This window comes from Paroedura picta, chromosome 2 (assembly GCF_049243985.1).
Source record: "Paroedura picta isolate Pp20150507F chromosome 2, Ppicta_v3.0, whole genome shotgun sequence".
Lineage (NCBI taxonomy): Eukaryota > Metazoa > Chordata > Lepidosauria > Squamata > Gekkonidae > Paroedura > Paroedura picta.
In genome coordinates, this window is record NC_135370.1 from 53,854,161 (window position 1) to 53,874,465 (window position 20,305).

General features: G+C 42.1%; 1 protein-coding gene across 6 annotated transcripts in view; it reads left to right on the forward strand.

Moving 5' to 3' along the window:
* Nucleotides 1-12,972: 12,972 nt before the first annotated feature.
* The window catches only part of LRP1B (LDL receptor related protein 1B), a 1,129,178-nt gene continuing 1,121,845 nt past the window's right edge, over nt 12,973-20,305 (forward strand). For 3 of the 6 annotated variants that reach the window (XM_077320171.1, XM_077320174.1, XM_077320172.1), the window contains exon 1: nt 12,975-13,518. In XM_077320171.1, the coding sequence (XP_077176286.1) occupies nt 13,437-13,518 (82 nt within the window). In that variant the 5' untranslated portion in view covers nt 12,975-13,436. Of the gene's footprint in view, nt 13,519-20,305 lie in introns of all 6 variants that reach the window. The other 3 variants (XM_077320173.1, XM_077320175.1, XR_013228123.1) reach the window with 2 other exon arrangements.

Consider the following 20,305-nt stretch of genomic DNA (forward strand, 5'->3'; position numbering starts at 1 on the left):
CAGATCATTTTAGGTGGAAGAAAGAGAACTAGAGTATTAATTTGTTGTCTTTCACTAGTAAGTACAATTATGATTCTTCTGCAGAGTATTAGAGTTGTTTGGCATGCAAAGTTGTACATGTTTTCCTGAGGTTATTATAGCTTTTAAGACATGGCATCTCTACCTACTGATTTCCACCCCCTTCCATTTTATAATCTTGTCAGGAAAGAAAGATTATATCAAGTGTCCTGTTGCTACAGAAATAACTCTGCCTTTGTATTGTCTTAACTGAATTAAAAAGCTTTGTACCAGATGTTGCTTTAGGATGCTTAGGGCTGATCCTGCGTTGAGCAGGGGGTTGGACTAGATGGCCTGTATGGCCCCTTCTAACTCTATGATTCTATGATTCTATGTTGCTTTATGTGAATGATTTTTATAATTAATAAGGTTTAGCCTCTCATCAGAATACTTTTTCTCAAAATATAGGCTGTGGAAGGCATTTGTGGTAGAGCAAGGAGGGAACTGAATGAGTTGTTCATTTGTAATGTGCCAGTTTGGATACAACTAGCAGAAAATGAAAAAAAAATCCTTAAGCTGCCCAAAGGGTAACCAGTTAATGCTATTAATCTTCCTAATGGGGAGTGAAATGGATTTTGATTTTGCAAAATATTACAGGTATTGAATTAATAGCTTTGGGTCTAATGAACCCATTAATTAAAAGATTGTAGTCTAACTACTGTGTCCTTGTCACCCAGAATCCTCAGTGTGTTCAGGCTATTTGTTGCAAAGCTGGTCCTTTATTTGCTAGGATAATATACAACTAGTCATGGAAGATGTTCCTGACAGAGCAATTTCTCAGTGGAACAGGCTTCCTCAGGAGGTAGTGGGTTCTCCATCTTTTGGAAATTTTTAAACAGAGGCTGGATACCAGTGCAAAGCAGTTACATGTACTTAATTAGAGTGTTGGAAGTCAATAGTCTGGGCTAATTAAGCATGTGTAGTTCCTTTGCATAGTTAGCACATCTTCCAGATGTTTAGACAGAATTTCTTTTTAATTAATTTAATCCCATTGGTTCTGATCTGGCTCTCCATAGGGATTTTTGGGCTCTGAGGAGAGGCTTTGAGGTAATGGCACCAAACTTGCAGCATAGCTGTAGGAGCCTCTCCTCAAACAAACCTCCAAGTTGCAAAAAGATTGGACCAGGGGGAGTCCAAGGATAGAGTCAGATTTTCTGGTCTGTTCTCCAACCATAGGAAATAATGAGGTTGAATCTTTTTGCAGCTTGGGTTTTATTGAGAGGCTCCTGCAGCCACACTGTAAGTTTAATGCCTCTAACTCTCACCCCACTAGTCTGGGAAAGACAAAAAGAGGAGCTTTCCCCCTTTAAAGTTCAAATTGCCACTTGCTCGAATCACTAAATCATGATTCCAGGTTTCAAGCAAAATTGGTTCAGTCATTTAAATGTATTGGAAAATGATTATTTGAACCTGGCCAATTTGTGCCTGAATCATGGATAATTCGGGTACTTTTTGGCTGGATCAAATTGTGCATGTTTATTAGTCACATAAGTCTTGAAATAATGCTGTTATACTGAGAAGATTGAGATAATTGTTTTTTATACCCCACTTTTCTCTACTCGAAGGGGGTCTCAAAGCAACTCACATTCACCTTTCCTTCATCTCCCCATGACAGGCACCTTGTGAGGCAGGTGAGGCTGTGACTGGCCCAAGGTCGCTCAGCAGGCTTCATGTAGAGGCATGGGGAAAATCAAACCTGGTTCTCCAGATTACAGTGCTCTTACCATTACAGCACACTGGCTCAACATCACCGAGTGTTAAAAACTCTCTGCAAACAGAAAACCAGCATATCAATCAAACAAAAATAAAAGGGTAGAAGAGCTTTCTCGCTCTCTGTTCTGTAGGCTGTGAAACACAGAACGCAAAATCATTGCAGCTGCCATGAGGACTTTGTATCATGCATACACTGGGAGCTCCATGCCTTCCAAACATCCAGGGGCCATATTTCAATCATGAAGCAAAGGAACAACAAAAGCCCAAGTGGAAGCATTGTAAACATGCATCCCTTCTTTGTGTGGCTTGCAGCATAATTTAAAAGACACAGGAACACTTTACACGTTGCCAGTTTCACAAGGAGACCAGGCATCATTCTATCACACAGCTTTAGACTCCCTTTAACTGTGCTGAGGCAAAGAACTTTTTCAAGGGCTCAGTATCTTGTTCAAAATGGAGTGCTAACTATGCAAAGGAACTACGCATGCTTAATTAGCCCAGACTATAGACTTCCAACACTCTAATTAAGTACATGTAACTGCTTTGCCCTGGTATCAGTACAGTTTAAACATGACACTCCAAAAACACAAAGGTAAGTGTTTTCTCTTGCCGACCTCATATTTAAATCTGAATTTTGTCAGAATAATCTCATCTAGAGTTCAGCCTTATTCCAGGGTTTACATGAACAACTCTGCAACCATCCTTTTCTAACACTCTGTTTGCAACATTGCCTGAGCTTTCCCTTATTAGCAACTCCATCTTGGAGGTGGGAAGGTGAGAATTTTCATTCATTTATGTATTTAAATGATGTACATCCTGCTATTCTTGGCTTAAAAGAGGTACACCGTGTGATTTCCAGTAAGAAATACTGTTTTACAAATCTCATAACAATCAATAGAGAACACAGCCCTCTTATCGGTTGCAATAAAATAGCAGTTTAAAGTCGCAATTGAAAACAATTCCTCTCACACTCTTAGGACCAAATAAATAAGTTTACCAGACAGAAACTGTCACTGTGTATTTTTTAAAAGTAAGAGGAGAAACAGTCTACAGCCTTTCTATAAATTACCTTATTCTGTATGAAGAATATACTTCCTTGCTTGCAAGCCAATATATCTTAAGATGAGTCATTCCCCAACAGCTAGCAAATGTACGAAGTAAGGTAACTCAGTAAAGGCTGTTATTTCTGATCTATGATTAGGTATACAATGATCTGCTCTCTCTGCAGCATTCACTCCTGATCTATGTGGTTTGCAATTAAAACCCACTTCAAAATAAAGACTTCCTTTCAAAATGGCAATTAGACCATAATGTTGGAGCTGGCACTTAAAGGTCAAACCTTTGAATGTGCCTCTGCTGACTGCTCCAGCCAAAGCAACATTTTCCTCGCCCAGTAAGTGGGGCAGCCTTGCCTTTCTCATCCTTTATTTAAAAAGTAATGTGTGGTGTTCTTTTGGTTTTCTTCTCTCTTCACAAGCATTTTGTTTACAGCTTCACATGCAAGCTGTCCATGTTCTCACTTACACCCTCTCTCTTTCCCCTCACAGAGCCATATAGGTGCATTAGTGAGGAACAAACGACACACTATATGTGGTAATTTCCCTGTTTTGTTTGTTTTAACCAGCCTACAGAGAAAATCTTGCATTGAGCAGTGAACAAGAGGGTCCCCCCCCCATTTGACTTAAGGCCCAACTGTTTCTCACCTCACCCATCCAAATGTGAGGTAAAGTAGCTGCTACAATTTTTTCCATAGAAAACCATCCATGTTTCATACACCACCTTTCCGCCCTGAAAGGTGGCTCTTCAGTCAAGTTTGTCGCCTCCTGTGGAGGAATGTTACCAGCATGTGTAGTTCCAGCACTTAAAATATGCTTCACTCTGTTTTCTTTTTTATTACACTTTTGCTCTGGCGTTCTATTTCTCTGTGTAAATCAGTGTGAATTAATATTTCATGGGTGTTTAAAAAAAAAAACCCAAAAGCCCAAATTCTTTATTTGGTTTATTTAGTGGGGCGGTGGCGGTAGCTGATTTATGGCAATCCTGTAGGGCAGGGGTAGTCAACCTGTGGTCCTCCAGATGTCCATGGACTACAATTCCATTTGCTGGCAGGGGCTCATGGGAATTGTAGTCCATGAACATCTGGAGGACCACAGGTTGACTTCCCCTGCTGCAGGGTTTTCAGGGCAAGTGATGTCTTTATTTGCTCTCTTAACTCTACTCTACTGACTTGCTTCTTGTGTGAACCATCCCTTACCTCCTCCATTTCACATTTCCTTCCTTTCTCTTGATGCCTCTTTCATGGAGAATCCCACTGTCTTCTAACATCTGCATCTCATTCCTTCCAGCTTTGAAAAGGGCCTTGAAATATTACCAATTCTCTTAAGCATTTGATATTGGACTTCCACTCATCTTTTACCCTTCCTTTTTGCCCTTTTGCTTTTTAAAATTGTTCCTTGCAGAGTTGAGGGCAAAGTTTCCTTACTTTTATTATAAATCATCCCTATATATATTGTTCTTACGTATAGTGCTTTATTTAAAAAGTAACAAAAGGTGAACAGAACGCTGTTTATATAATAGGTCTTCCTTGCCTCCTCTTTGTTTGCCCCATTCCTCACAGTCTTCCTGAAGGGAGGCAAGCCCAGATGATGTGCATGGGGGTCATCCATAGGCAGTATTTAGAGGGGCACCTGCTGGTTGAAGGAGAGGCATGGAAGTCACACTCTGCTGATGAAATCCTTCCATCAGTGTGAAGTCTCAGCAGAATCCAATCCTAAAAATAATGTGTTCGTTTCTGAAATTATACAATATTTGGTCAGTCTTGGGATTTTGAAAAGTATTTAGTGCTTTATATACCTCCCTAGGTCACCTTATGATTTATTCTCCTCATGATTTGAACAAGTCATCGGTGGATAAGGGTGTTATTATCCTGTGACTTTTACACCATAGATCCTTCTCATAAAAATAAGTGTTTTAACAATAATTTTCCCCAAGTTCATTCAGCCAGTCTTTGAAAACTCAAGAGGATATCACTTTCAAAACTTGCAAAGTTCTCTTCTGTACTTGGAACATTGGCTGTGCCGTCCTAAGCAAAGTTAAAACCTATAAGTATATAGGCTTAAAAAGTAATGACCTTTAGTAAGTTAGACAGCTAAAAATATAGAAAGCATTCGTTCTTATTGTTAGAAACTAATCTTGGGAACATTATCTAGTTGAGTGAACATGGGCTCATCACAGCCCTGTTAGAGCTATTCTGACCAAGCAGTAATATCAGGGCTCTCTCAGCCTCACCTACCTCACAAGGTGTCTGTTGTGGGGAGAAGAAATGGAAGGTGATTGTAAGCTTCTTTGAGACTCCTTCTGGTATAGGAAAGAGACATATAAAACCAACTCTTCTTCTTTTCTTGTTTATATCCTCAAATCTTTCCAGTCAATGTTAATTAGATGACCTAGTCATACATTGTCCTTTGAAAGTTCCTGAAGTTCAAAAAGAGAAACCAAACTACTTCTAAATATTTTAAATGTATAAAATGTGTCTGTGAAGCATCTATTTAACATAAGTAATATACAAAAATCAATCAATATGTGCTCCTATATTCAGGGCTTTTCTGCACATGAAATAAATAGCATTACGCCAGTGCAATGGAGTAACGCTATAAAAATAATGTGCCTCCAGCCATTCTTGGCTCACCTCTTGGGTCTCTTGCTGTTCTCTCCTGCTTTCTTGCACTTCTTGGCACTCCACACAGCTTCTTGAAATGGCAGGAGAGAAGAACACGCTTTACCCGTGATTCTCCTCCACCTGTCAATAAAGCTAGGCAGCCAATCACCTTTCTCCATGTTTTAAAGAGCCCACAATGCCAGCTAATTTTTTAAAAGTATAACTTCTCCGTTTTTTACTGCCACCCCTTTTGGGTCTTGCTTCTTAGTAGACTTGACTCGGACCATTTCCTTGGAGGCTGAGGTCATCAAGGGTAGCTACAGTTTGGCGTAGGCAATCCCTTACAGAGAGTGGGAGTGCTGGTTGCAGCTGGCTGTGAAGGGAGCGCTGAAGTTAAATAGGGAGGTTGCACCCTTGCAGAGTGCAGAGATTGCGCTATATCAGTTACCCACATTTCCTTAACGTGTGGCTTGCTGGGTGCTCTCCTCCTGCTCACGCAACATAGTTGGGAGAATCCACATTTTGGGATAACCCAACTCCCACTTTAAAATGGCGCATGTAGCTGTTGGTTTGCTGGATGCTGACGACATGGTTTGAAACACCAAAAATAGGTCATCTGCAAAAGGCAAGCCTTTCACATTATTTTCTGGGTACAGATGGCCCTCATAGTAAAATAGTCCATGAAAATCTGGATTTACAGGTGATATCCCCCCCCTGTGTACTTTCCATATAGGGCAGATGTCAATCTGTAGAATGGTCTAAGTAAAGGTTCATAGGTCAAATAGACTTGGATGGTGAATAAATCCAAGTTAGTCATTTTGAGATGTTTCTCGCCCATAAGACACTTCATAAGGTATCACTGGGCTCAATTAGCTTTCCCCCTGACTTTTTCCTTTTCCTTCCTCTGAATATTGTTCTTCTTCATCATCATCTCTAATACCTGCTGCCTAGCAACTTTTTAAAAATACCTTGAAGGATAGGACAAAACACCTAGGTTCCTTCACAAAACCTGCCACTATGATTCCCTAATAACTTGGTTTCCTCAGCCAACTTTCCCTTGTCTTCATCTTTTTGAAACACTCCAGTGACTTTGATATATACAATCACTGTCTTTCCTCCCAACATGACCTGACCTGACAGGTAGCATGTGAATCATTGGTTTTAGTGGCTAGCAGTGTATCACAACCACCAACTTAAAATGAAACAAAACCAATTTCTCAATAAGCTAATCAACGTAGTTCTATAATAGCTAATGTAGAATTAACTCAGGTGATAATTAATATTCTTCTGTTGCTTTAAACTAGTTGATTTAGAATGATTGGTTCAGCTTTGTTAATTTATCTCAATAAAAGATTTCATAATATTCTATAGCTTGATGAATTCATTTATTTAACTTGTCAGTATTAATAACACCAATTAGGATGAAGAAGTTATAATGCACTGCAGGAACAAACTGGTTTTGAACAGCATTTGTGGCTTTGATTTCTCTGTTCTCCATTAGTAGTCTTTGCTAATTTCCTATTTAATTATGATCTTTGTTATAAGGATAAAGTACTCTCAGCCATTGATAGAGTTTCCCTGCTTGTTCAGATGAATGCTTTCTAGCAAATCTCATTACTGTTGCGCATAGGGGAAAAAGCAGCCCAACTTTCTGGCCGCAGTTACAAATTGGTAGATTATCAATTCTCTCTAATAAAATTATTTCTGTAATCTGCCATAAAACCTGCACAAGATTTCTTGATACAGTAACTGAGGTGCATGACCAGGTTGTCTAATTTGGCCATTTCAGAGCTGACAGTAGTAACTGGCATTTTCAAAGCTGACATGCTTACTTATAACCTCTAGGACCGTTTACGCACTGGGAACTTCACTGCCCGAGTTCTTGTGCAGGAGCACAAATTGGGGGTGGATAAGATACACCAGGCCCAATGCTCCCCCATGTGGATGCAGGAAGAGGTGGGGCAACCTGCCACGACTAAAACTCCATCCTGCAACCCGGCATGAAACCTCCAGTGCATAAATGGTCTAGGTGCTCATTGACTACTTTGATCCTAAAATCACTAACTCAAGAAGAGTCATGTTGACTTCGATGGACTGACTCCAGAGCTAGTGGCTTGTGAGATGTTATCTACATAAATAAATAAGGATTGACTTAAATGATAGCTGATTATTTAAATTGATTATTCATATTCTTGGTTACTCATAGAAACATAAAGTTGGAAGGGGCCATATAGGCCATCTAGTCCAACCCCCTGCTCAACACAGGATCAGCCCAAAGCATCCTAAAGCATCCAAGAAAAGTGTGTATCCAACCTTTGCTTGAAGACTGCCAGTGAGGGGGAGGTCACCACCTCCTTAGGCAGACTATTCCACTGCTGAACTACTCTGACTGTGACATTTTTTCCCCTGATATCTAGCCTATATCATTGTACTTGTAGTTTAAACCCATTACTGTGTGTCCTCTCCTCTGCAGCCAACAGAAACAGCATCCTGCCCTCCTCCAAGTGACAACCTTTCAAATACTTAAAGAGAGCTATCATGTCCCCTCTCAACCTCCTTTATTCCAGGCTGAACATTCCCAAGTCCCTCAACCTATCTTCATAGGGCCTGGTCCCTTGGCCCCAGATCATCCTCGTCGCTCTCCTCTGTACCCTTTCAATTTTATCTATGTCCTTCTTGAAGTGAGGCCTCCAGAACAGCACACAGTACTCCAGGCATGGTCTGACCAGTGGCATATACAATGGGACTATGACATCTTGAGATTTTGATGTGATGCCCCTGTTGATACAGCCCAAAATGGCATTTGCCTTTTTTATCGCAGCATTACACTGCCTGCTCATGTTTAGCTTACAATCCACAAGTACCCCAAGGTCTCGTTCACACACAGTGTTACCTAGAAGTGTATCCCCTAGAAGTAACCTAGAAGCGTTACTTAATGACTTCTCTTGGATTTGAAAGGATTCCCAATTAAAACTCAGTTGCTGCATTTACCCCATTGTGGCTACACTTCCAACAAAGCTTTATGCATGCTGGGGAAAGAATCATGAACTCAGCTGGGGCTTTCTTTGATATTTCCACTGTCATTATTTGTGCTGCTGAAGAGGTAAGTAGTTCCATTTAAAATTTGAATATCGACTTTACAATTTTACTTTTTAATTTAAAGTAAGTTGCCCGTGGTGAAAACTTCAAAGAACACCTTTAACTCATCTGTATTTTTCTCTGTTACTTTCATTGAGAGACTAAAGAATCATCTGGTATAACTGTTGGCTTAAATCATGAAGGTTTTTTTTTTTTTTGTAAGCGATGCATATCAACAGTTGTTAGAAAAGTGAATTGTCTTACACAGATTCATATGTTCAAAACAATGTCCCGCATTTCAGTTACAGCTCTCAAACTTAAATATCACCAAACATAGACATGTCAACATGAAAACAACATGGGTTTTAACGGGCAGGTCAAAAACACTGGAATAAGCACCATTCATACAGATGTGCTGAAGTTACAGCTAAGGTCCCCCAAAACAGAGACAACCCTTCCTTCCAAAATGTCTAGTCACAAGTCTCAGATGTTCTTTCAGGAAGGTTTATATGGAGCAAGTAGTCTTCAGTCCTAGTCCTATACTGCTGAGTGCTTATAGATTAAAATGAGCAGTCTGAAACATTGGGGGGGGGGGCAGCCAGCACAGTTCTTTAATATGTTTAATTCTTACTATTCTGTTTTCTGAACTAGCTGAAATTTCCTGGCAATTGTCATGGGCGGGTCTACACAAAGTACACTATACCAGATTATACTTGAAGTGAGCAGGGCTTTGAATCATAATCAGTGTGACCAAGGCCTGTTTTCCGAGGGAGGACCATAGCGGAATACCATCCTCAGATGTTTAAAGGCAGGCATGTATCCACTGGCTTCTCATGTTACCTTATCTTAATTTGTGCAAGGTACATTTTAGACAGTGCATATACAGTCAGGTGCATCTATATTTGCCAGATGCATCAAGCAATAAAGGGTTTAGGTACTGATTTATTAATAGAAGATAATATTAAAACGGACATTATTCAAACATATTTGCACTTCTGATCTAGATTGTTAGAGTAGCTTCATTTCATTACATAGATGTGACTTCATAGTGAATAATGTTTAATGGAAATGAAATTGAAGGGGAAAATGATTTAATAAAGGTCAACTTTTATTTGGTTGGTGGCCTATATTTTAAAACTAGGCTTCCATAATAATTACCCTCTCTTTATGACACCTATTTTAAACTCTGCTTCATTTATGGATGGCTATTTGACAAATGATTACTTACAGATAATTGCATTTTTATTTATAATTCTTGGAGCACATTGTGTATTGACACCTTGCTTCTTGTAAATAGCGACTCCATTGACTTTCATTAAAAAAAGCATCAAAGATTTTTTTATATTAATACATTTTGATGCCTGAGTAATCTGTAATATTAAAAGGAAGATCAATGGAGTCTTCAAAGCCTCTACTAGAGGCTAATATTTAAAATGGGACTGTTTATCATTACAGCAATATTATCCCAGTGAAAACTAAAAGGAACAAATTAGTAAAAAGGTTTTAGATGGTTTGCAAGGTGCATTGGTTGAAGCAGTTCTGCAGTACAGATTAATTTGACCGGGGCCCGTTTACCAATACACTAATCACACATTGTTCGGATTAGATTCTATGGATGCATGGATCTTCCTGCCCTTCCCCTTTAGCTAATGCCTATTCATATATGTTAATATCTAATTGCTAGTATGTTTATGGCTCTGTGGGGCCATAGATGATGGTCATAGGATCTTTGTAAACAAGCTCTGCCATGTGCCATGGCGAGGTGCAGGGAGGGTATGGGATTGGGTAAAATTGCCCAAATTTAGTGATGAGGGCACAATATGAGCGTTTTAAAGAAAGAATTCTTCAATGTGTTTTAATGGCAGCTGTTCCATTCTGAAGCACCTAATAGGGAGAACAGTTTAAAAGTTCTACTGAATTGGCCACTGCGTGCCTTCAAATCCAAACTGTGCATATTTATCTATAAGGTTGGGTAAAATAATATTGCAGAGTCTAAAATATTCTGCAAAAAGTATAATGGAAATTTAAAAACTTCCCAAGAGAGAGAAATTATGGCGATGTGTGTTCTCGACTGTCTGCATCCTTAACCCCCACAACAAAACAGTATTTGAAATAAAAAGGGCCAACAAGCAACAATTACATACATTTATAAGCAGTATGTCTGTTACAATCTAATCCTAAACACCTAAATCTATTGAAGTCTCATTTCAGTCTTAGTTGACTCAGAATTTAGCATTATACACTTCTTGCTCACAGAGCATTGTGCAGAAAACAGAACCACTAAAAACAGAGGATCAGTCTATCCCCGCTACTACAAATATCAGTGCAAAACTTTCAAGTCCCAATTATTTCAATGGGATCCTTAGACCATGTTCAAAACCCACATTTAAATCAAGGAGACGTAAAGTACTTGACTTTGACCGCGCTGTGTTGTGCTGTTTGGCTGTGCCATGCTGATTGACTGTGCTGTGCTTATTGGCTGTAGGACATTCATAACAGCCGCACTGAGCATGGAGTCATGACGACTGGTGGCACTGCACTGATATGCATTTCTGGCTGGCCAGGGGCAATTTGATTGGCTGCACAGATTTTTTTTTTTAAGTTGCTTTGGCAACAGCTGCTTCACGGCACAAGGCTCTTCACTGTATGACTGAAACGGAGCTGCCATTTTGTGGCTGTGTGCACATGCTGTGTTAGAGTTCCAAAGATGCCGGTGGACTCAAAAAGGTTGGGGACCCCTGGAAAGACAGATGGATTCCAAGTGTTGAACATGATTCCTATAGTGTAAGATGTTTGCTGGAAGACACATTCAGATTGCCATATCTGGAGATATTAGGTGGAAAGGGGAACCGGAGTGAAATCTTTTGCCTTTGGTACAAAATATAAATGAAGAATAGTGAAGGCCAGATGTACTATTCCCTTGGCCAAAGGGCATGAGGTGGATTGAGCCAATTGACTTCTTCAGTCTTCTTAAGGTCAGCTGATTCACTTGGAACAAGTGGGTTGTGGGATGAAATTGCAGCCTTAGCTCAAAGAACAGCTTGTACATCCCATTCCTTTAAATGGCAGTTTGGCCATTTGCTCCCCCCCCCCTCAATGGCTGCAGCTGTTCTGCTGCTGATGTATACCTTTCTCTCCCCTTCTATTGTTGGCCTGTTTTGCAGTTCCTTGCTATACTAAACACCTCATGGATTAATAGAAGACCTGCCTAAGGACCCAAAGGGAATTAAGAATTTAAATGCACATAAAATCATAGAATAATCTTCCGATCTCTTCAGAAAAGGTGTAAATCATTTTATAAGCTAATAGCCCTGACCAGTATTTCCTTAGCAGCACCCCCATTGATTTCAGTGGACTATATTTCAAAGACATATTCTTAGTCACTTGTACCACTTTAAAAGCACTTTTCAGCCCGACTCAGAGTCTGTATATCTGTGCAAATAGCCAGTCCGCTGGAAATCATATTGGTTGGGTGTGGTTGTAGGTGGCTGATTCTCCATGCAAGACTGTTGTGCTTCAACAATGTCACAGTGGAAGTGCTATTGCACAGTCCTGAATCCACAGGAACTGAATCAGAACATGGGTTCTTCATGGTCAGTAGTGTCTCCTCAGACAGGCAGCAACTCTCCAGGGTCTCGGACAGAAGTCCTTCCCATCCCATACTACCTGATCCTCTCAACTGGAGATGCCAGGGATTGAACCTGGAACCTTCTTCATGCCAAGCAGATGTGCGACCACTGGAATGAGCCATGCACCCTCTGGAATGTTTTAGACCCATAGAGGTTCCAGAGCACCTCTGAAAAAGAGACTGGCCGCAGTCCTATCTGGCAGTAAGACCCATTGCGCTTGTACCAAACCTACTGGTTCCATGCAAAAACGCAACATTTGGGTGAGTTCCTTAAGTCGCTGTGCATCTGCTCTCTGGAAGACCTAAAGCACACTAGCTAGACCCTGTTTAGTCCTCCCCGGTATTTATTATCCAGGCTTTCTATCCAGGAGATGAATACACCTGGATTTTTCCCCTTAGTCCTCAATAAATGGAAGCATTGTTTTGCTGAGTCACTGAGCATGACACAAGCCTACCTTGAAGCCCACAATTAAAATTAACGTGCCGCACATAATGCATACCCTCCCCCCTGCACACCCACCCACCCACCCACCCCTGCCGCTTCGTTTTTGTCTTGATTCCACCGGAGCTCTCCCCGCTGAACAGAAGGAGCTGACTTCGCTCCCTCTGTCATTCTCCGAGACTGCTCGCTGCTTCTGCAAACTGAAAGAAGTGCGACTTTCCGGCCAGAGGACGCTCGCGCCACTTCCCCAGAGCGAGCCAAGCAAGGTTACCGTCTGGGACAGGAATTCACCAGGCGAAGAGCCTCGCCCCCCCCCCCCCCTGGACCAGTGAAGAGCCTGATTCGACTCACCCCCCCCCCCCCGCTTCCACCAGACCGACTAAAGCGTGTGGCGTTTGTCGACTTTCTCCACTGACGGCGGGGCTCGCTTGTCGCGTCCAACGCCTCTTCCTAAGTAATAGCGGTGATTGATGTGGCCTCCGCTTCCGTGATGAATCCGCGCGATTCCCATCCTCTGGCACCTCTCGCTCTCTCTCCGACTGCCCCTCGTGCGTGATGTAAGATCAGACGCACTCCGCATCGCGAAGTCAAGACACACGAGCCGCTCTCGCACACAGCCCACGTCGCGATCCTGCTGGAAGCAGGCGGGAAGGCGGGCGCCGAGGCAAGGCAAGGCGAGGCGAGGCAAGGCAAGGCAGCCGGGGCTCGGCGACGAGGCGCATCCCCGCTGACATTTGGGGACCACGCCGCTTGCTCCTTTGCAGCCGCCGCCGCCGCGTGCCTCGAGCGAAGGTGCAGGCGGAGCAGCGGCGGCTCCCGAGGACGACGCGGAAGCTCGGCGGAGAGGCGAGGCTCCAGTCATGTCCGAGTTTCTTTTCGCCTTCCTCACCATCTCGGGATTATTTCCTATTGCTAAGAGTCTGGCAGTGGGGCCGGATGGAGGTAAGGCGGCGTCCCTTGGATGGTCTGGATTTTCTCCTTTGCATTCAACCCCCTTCCCCCCCCCTTTCTTTTCTTTCTTTTTGCTATGCCTCTGGAGAAGTGGTGCAAACTTCCTTCCAACTCCCGCAGTCCAGTTGCCCCGGGAGGAGTGGGCGCTTGCAAGCTTTGCCTGGCCAGGGCTGCAAGCCCCGCCGGTGGGGATCGAGGGGAAAGATCAGGTGCATGCATGCCCTCTTCCGAGCCAGCCAAATCGGGCCAGCGGCGTCGACTTTGCTGCGCCTCTCCTCCCTCTGCAGATGGTGGAGTCAGATTTCACCGCCGGCGAGTTGGGCGGGGGGGGGGGGGGCTAAGTTCTGATTCCCGTGCCAGGCGGCTGGAGCGGCCCCCTGAACACCCCCCCCCCTCCACCCCGCTTTCCCTCCCGCCAGCATCTCCGCCGGCTGCTGCCCTCCGGCCCCCGACTCTCCCGTCGCCTGATTCCTCCTCCACAGAGGACCTGATCCTCTGCGTGGCGCCTCAGCGCCGGGGACAGCGATCGGTCCTAAACTTCTCCGCCTTCCTCTCGCTCGCCTGGGAGACTTGGAGAAGACCTCTGGTGGCGCCTCTCCCTGGGCTGCCCTGCCACGGAACCGCGGCGGCTGTGCGCTCGGCCGAGACTTTCCCGCGCTCGGCCGTCCGCAAGAGCGAGCTCATGAACACCCTGCGCCTTACTGGGCTCGCTTGGAAGTCTGTGCCCCGTGACCTCAGATGAACGCTAATCAGAGAGGAAAGGTTTTAGCCAAAAGCAAAAAAAAAGGGGGGGATGGGGGGGTGAGGGGGGAAAGATGGGCACCAGAGTGCGGAGGCTGGCAAACTGCCCTCACTCTTTTCTTAACGCAGGCGTCCTGAAACATTAAATTTCTTTCCAAGGGTATGTAGAATGGCCGTCTGGGTAGCGCCAGGTCTAATTGGAATCAGGCAGCCCGAAGAGCAAGATGTTGCCCAGGCTTTGATACAGTGACTGGAGGGGAAACGTGTCTTGAGGAGTTGCCTTACCTCAGGATCCGGTGCTCATTGCCTGGGAGCAGGGGCCATTGCACGCAGTGGGATTTGCTCCCAAATACAAGTGTTTTGGATTGGGGTTTTGGGGGTTGAGCGGTCAGGAGGCACACTTGGGACTAAGTTCTTTTGAAACCACTTAGACTTCCTTTGAAAGAAACAGAGTTAGACTCCAGATATTGAAGGTATAGGGGAGAAAAGCAGCCAACCGAGATTGGGGGGGACTTTCTGTCAAGAGTATGGAGTTGGTGCATGGCGGGTTGGGGACTGTTTTGCCTTATCTTTGTAAAATAAGGTGGTCGGTAGCAATTGCATCCTTCTCAGTACATCACAGGAAAGTGTACAGAACTTGCTTTCCTCCCCACCAAATGCTACATGGTTAAAGGGTAAGAGAATGCATTACGAACAATCCAGAAGCATTGCAAATCGTCTGGTGCATTTGACCTCTGGAGCTTCAGGGCGGGGGAGTAGGATTGCCTTTATATACTTTAGATCAGCATTGAGGAAATGGGCAGAAAGCTATGGTTGCATTTATAGGACAGCAGTTCTGCATTGATCTAACATAATGGTTCTTCTGCCCAGCAAAAAAAAATAATAAAAGGCAATAACCATGAGTGATGTATCTCTGATGCTCTTGAAGCCTCACACGCATTCTCTGCAAATCTATCAAATACTTGCTGAAGGTTTAGAAAAGTACAAGCAGTTCAGTGGCATAATTTTGCAACTGGTGACATGATTCGCCTTTCTGCAGAGCTTCTAAAAGCTATTAGCAGACATTTTTAATTACTTTTGCACTCTTGTCTGTGTTGATTTAAAGAGTTCTGTGTTTATGAAGGGCTAAAGGAAACTTCCCAGAATACCAACTGCAAGATCTTAAGACTGTCTGCTATTCTGTCCCCAAAACAGCAGTCCTAAATGGATTTCATGGAAATCCTACTCATTTTGGTGTGGTTTACTTCAACCTAAATGGGTTGGGAACCAGGTTACCTGGAATGGGAATGGCAAGTGAATATTTGGTGAATGAGGCTGTATTCTGATCTAACTGCCTGACTGTGAAGCCAGCCAGATTGTAGCCGTTTTACTCCACGATCCTGAACCCCCCATTGGTTTGAACATCAGTGCTCCTTTTAATCCCCCTTGTGGCAACCTTTTTTCTAGTAGGGCTCCTATAAGTTTAAAAGACGCATGCCAGGCAGAAACTTACATGTGAAGAGTTCTCGATCTCTATCCCAAGGAGCCTAATGTGTTTCGGATCATGTTGGACTTAAAAGCACAGGAGCCTTGAAAAGTGTCAGCCTTATAGTCTTCTATCCAGATGTCCTTGGATTACTGCCCAGAGCTGCAATACTAAACACAGGCACTACTTACTTCCAAGTAAACATGCTTAGAATTGATTTGTGGGTCCTGTTTTTGATCGTGCTATGTTATGTTCAGTTGGGTTCATAAACCAGAAACGGAGGGCTTAAGTTATAGCTTATATTTAAATCTTAAGTACCATAGCTTAATTGTCTTGTAAATCCAGTTTTTACACAATTGTTCTAGTGTATGTAGGGGAAAGAGGTGACAACCCTATCACCTCTGAAAAAGGACTATAAAGAGCAGTCCTTCATTTTGTTATGATGGCTTGAATAGATGGATAGATGAATGGCTGGATGGACAGATGGATGGATAGATAGATAGACTGTAAAAGACTGTTTTATTTTCCTCATAGCTATTAAACTGAAAGGTTAGGCACTGGCTTGACTCATGGTATCTACTTCCAAATGGATACAAAGCAAATCCCATTAACTTAGATAGCTTTCTAAACTGTGTGAGCTTCAAAGCAAGGAAGAAATGAGAATGCACTCAATATTGCCATAACTAGTTTACAAGGAATTAATTAGGTTCCATTGAAAATGTAATTGCAAAAGAAATTGAATTTGCATTGTGTAAACTTTCTCTTTTTTGCACCCTGCAAGCCAGATATGAAATTGTTTACTGTCTGTTAAAAATTAGTTTGAACAAATACGGATGTGCTTGTGCTTATATGTGCTGTTTTGGACCCCTGTCTGCTATAGTTGAACGGTTGAACCCGTTTGGCCAATTTTTCATGTTGCTATCAAAAACTGAATCAGTGTTGTCAATCAAAAATAAAATTAACACTTCAAATGCATATGCTTCGTAGTGCCTGTGAGGATGTAAGAAAAAGCAGGTAAGTACTTGCTATTGTTAAAGTCTTCTACTTGAAAAGAGCCTCTTGTGGCGCAGAGTGGCAAGGCAGCAGTCATGCAGTCTGAAAGCTCTGCCCATGAGGCTGGGAGTTTGATCCCAGCAGCCGGCTCAGGGTTGACTCAGCCTTCCATCCTTCCGAGGTCAGTAAAATGAGTACCCAGCTTCCCGGGGGGTAAACGGTAATGACTGGGGAAGGTACTGGCAAACCACCCTGCATTGAGTCTGCCATGAAAACGCTAGAGGGCGTCGCCCCAAGGGTCAGACATGACTTGGTGCTTGCACAGGGGATATCTTTACCTTTACCTTTTAGTACTTGAAAGGTGTATCTTCAGATCATGAGTCTTGGTGCTTGCACAGGGGATACCTTTACCTTTACCTTTTAGTACTTGAAAGGTGTATCTTCAGATCATGTTTCCATCCCATGAAAATAACTTAATCTAATAAATGTATCTTTTTTCCCCCTGTGTACATTCCAGTAGTTCCCAAATTTTGCTTGAGAATCAGCATGGATTTCAGTTTCAATGTGATCAGTACACTTGGAAATACAAGTGCTTTTGCAAACCTTCTGTAGTTATTGTAGGAAATCCGTTTATATCTGAACACAAGATTGTAGCTTTAAATTACACTCTGGCACTTTTGTGTCAGTTGCTTTGTAATGATGTATGTGATAAAGTCTCCATGTCAGTTTTAAGTTAGATTCAATTCAGACCTGAAAAGATGACATCCTTGTAAATTAAACCCACCAAATCAGATTCACTTAGAATCAACTACTTCATCATATCACCATGTCATGTCGAATCAAAGAGGAATGCAGTGCAGTGCAAATTAGGAATTCAGACCTTGTGTTTGAACATGTCAGATGTTTCCAACCTAAAAAATGATTCAGAATACAGAGGGCCTGATGTGACAGTTCTACATCACGTAAGATTTTGGATCTATAGCAAAAAACAACCAAACACAGCTTTTTCTGGTAAGGAAAAAACAACGTTTCTGTATGACAGGTTGAAGCATATCCAAACCAAATGCAGATGTAGGATGCAGTTTGGAGCAAATAAGGGGTTTTAATAGGAAGGGAACGTGGCATAAGGAGACTTGTGGGAACATGCACTAAATGGTGGCGAAGGTGGGTAATCAGAAAAATTTAACAGGCTCAGCTTGAAATTTAGAAGCATAGTGTCTTTTTGTGTTATGTACTCTTACAGCAGATGATTTTTCAAAATAATTTCATAAAGGATAAGTTTACGCAACTGAATAAAAAGTTCTGCAAATACCAGACTCTGTCTTATAGTTAATGAGTTACATGCTGATTAACTGATCAGTGAGACTTGGAAAAAGACATTTCGGAGTGCTGGAATCTTTCAAATGAACATAAGGTGTGAAGTCAGTGTTCTGTATCAGTGGCACAACTTATAGAGGTGAGAAGGTAAAAAAAATAACAGGTTTATTAACGCCAACATTCATTTCTATACTTCCAGAGTTGTATTTTTTTAAGTCTTCACTTAACACAGAGAAGCTTTTCTTGAAGTATTCTCAGAACTAAATTCTATAACCAAGAGTTTTTGGAATGGCATTTTGTAATTAAACCCTGCTAGCCAGTTTCTTACCATGTCCTACCAGTTTAAGAATGGAAGTCCAGCGCTCAAAAGGGCAGAATGTGACCCTGGTTTTAGGTCTTGCAAGGCACAGAGGACACTGACTTCCACTGAGGCAGGACTGATTGTATTCTGAAAAGCCACAGTTTTCCAGCTACACAAACACAAATAATCTATCATGCAGTTTTTAAAACTTTCATAACAAGGACATGGCTGACACAAAACTTCTTTGATTGGCATTTCTGTAAATCCATGCTGTTGTGGTTCCTGCAGTTTACAGAGTGTCCTAATTCTCAATGAATCAGATACCTTCAGTATCTAAGGATGACATTTCAGTAAAATGTACAATTTTCAGTTTATGTCACTTGTAATACAACCATTAGGATTGTTATAGTGGATTGTGAGATGGGTCCTGTCCATGTGGTTGGTTGAAATCTCCCTGACAAAGGGTTGCATATGTGGCTTTCTGACAGCAGACTATTGTGCAGTGTCTATTATTGTACAGCCTGCTGTGTTCAAATAAACCATTTCTCCTGCAGAGCAATGTACTAATTCTTGCGAGAGGTATCACATTGCCAGAAATGAAATGCACTTTATGCAATGAACCAGAAAGGTGACACACCAGTAAGATGTCTTCTGCCTTGCTCAAACCCTTTCTCATGTTTATTTCTAGTTTATTTTGTTATTAAGATAGTTTGTAATCCAAGTAAATAATGCACCATTAATGAAAACTGTAGGAATTGTTACTTCCTAGATCCAAGCAACCAGTCAAAAATTGCTTTTGAACACACAGGTGTGCGCGCACACGCACACACAATTATGGGTGATGCCTTACATTTTTGAATGTAACTGCTGAAACAATTTAAATAATAATTTCAGCTTGACATACAGTAAATTTAAACAATTAAATCCAATACTCTCCTTTAAAAATGGCCTTGTTTGCTAAACTATTTTCATTCTGCTCCCTAAACCTCTCAGTAAATGATGATGCAGAATGTGTTTTTAGGCCTGGCTCCAGTCTCATTATTAATATTTGAATGTTAGAAGCAAAACATTTTTAAAGCCCAGCTGCACTGTAATCTCCTGAATGGAACTTCAAATTCTAATGGGAAAGTATGCTCAGTGGCTATAAGGTGGGCAAGTTCAAATAAAGCTGTCTCAGTATGTTCATGACTGAGTCGTCTGTTCTCATACTTACAAGTCTCTGTATTTTTTCTGTTAATACACAAATGAATGAAACTGCAGTCACCCAAGGGCAAGGTGAAGAAGATCATGGTGGCACTGCCATGTTGTGAATTTACAAAAGCTTTAATTCCTGTCTGTCACTTCATTATTATTATTTTGCTTTACCCCATGCAACAAGAATGACGGTTCATCACTATGGTAAAATTTTGCATCGTCCCCAGTCGGATCTGCATAAAATCCTGTAAGGCTAAACAGAGTGCAAAAGGGAATCCTAATGTGATGGATCTCTGTCAGCATTGCTTGTTTATTGTTGTGTTTCATCTTTGCGCACAAGCTCTCGTGTGCAGTAGTAAGCTGGATAGAGAAGAAAAGACGAATGCACGGGAGAGACTTAAGGCTGATGTACACTGTGCTTGTGTGGCCTGCTGTACAAAGGCCAAAAATCAAAAACAGAAGAAAAATAAATTATTGATGCATTGATGCAGCTCTGCAAACAAGACAATAATTTGGAAGCCTCAAGTCCAGAGAAAGTTGAAGGATGAAAATGTTCTAAAGTCCTGGTAGTATAACACTAGAAATGACTTTATTATTGAGCAAGTAGTAGTAGTCAGAGCATTCTATAAGGAAAAGTGAGAACATGCTCAACACAGAGAAAAGTGATTCATGACTATAGCTAGGTCATCGGGCTGCCCCCTGGTTATGTTCCCCCTGAAGCACTGCTATGAAGCCTGTAGGGTGGGGGAGAGTTTTAGATAGTGCTG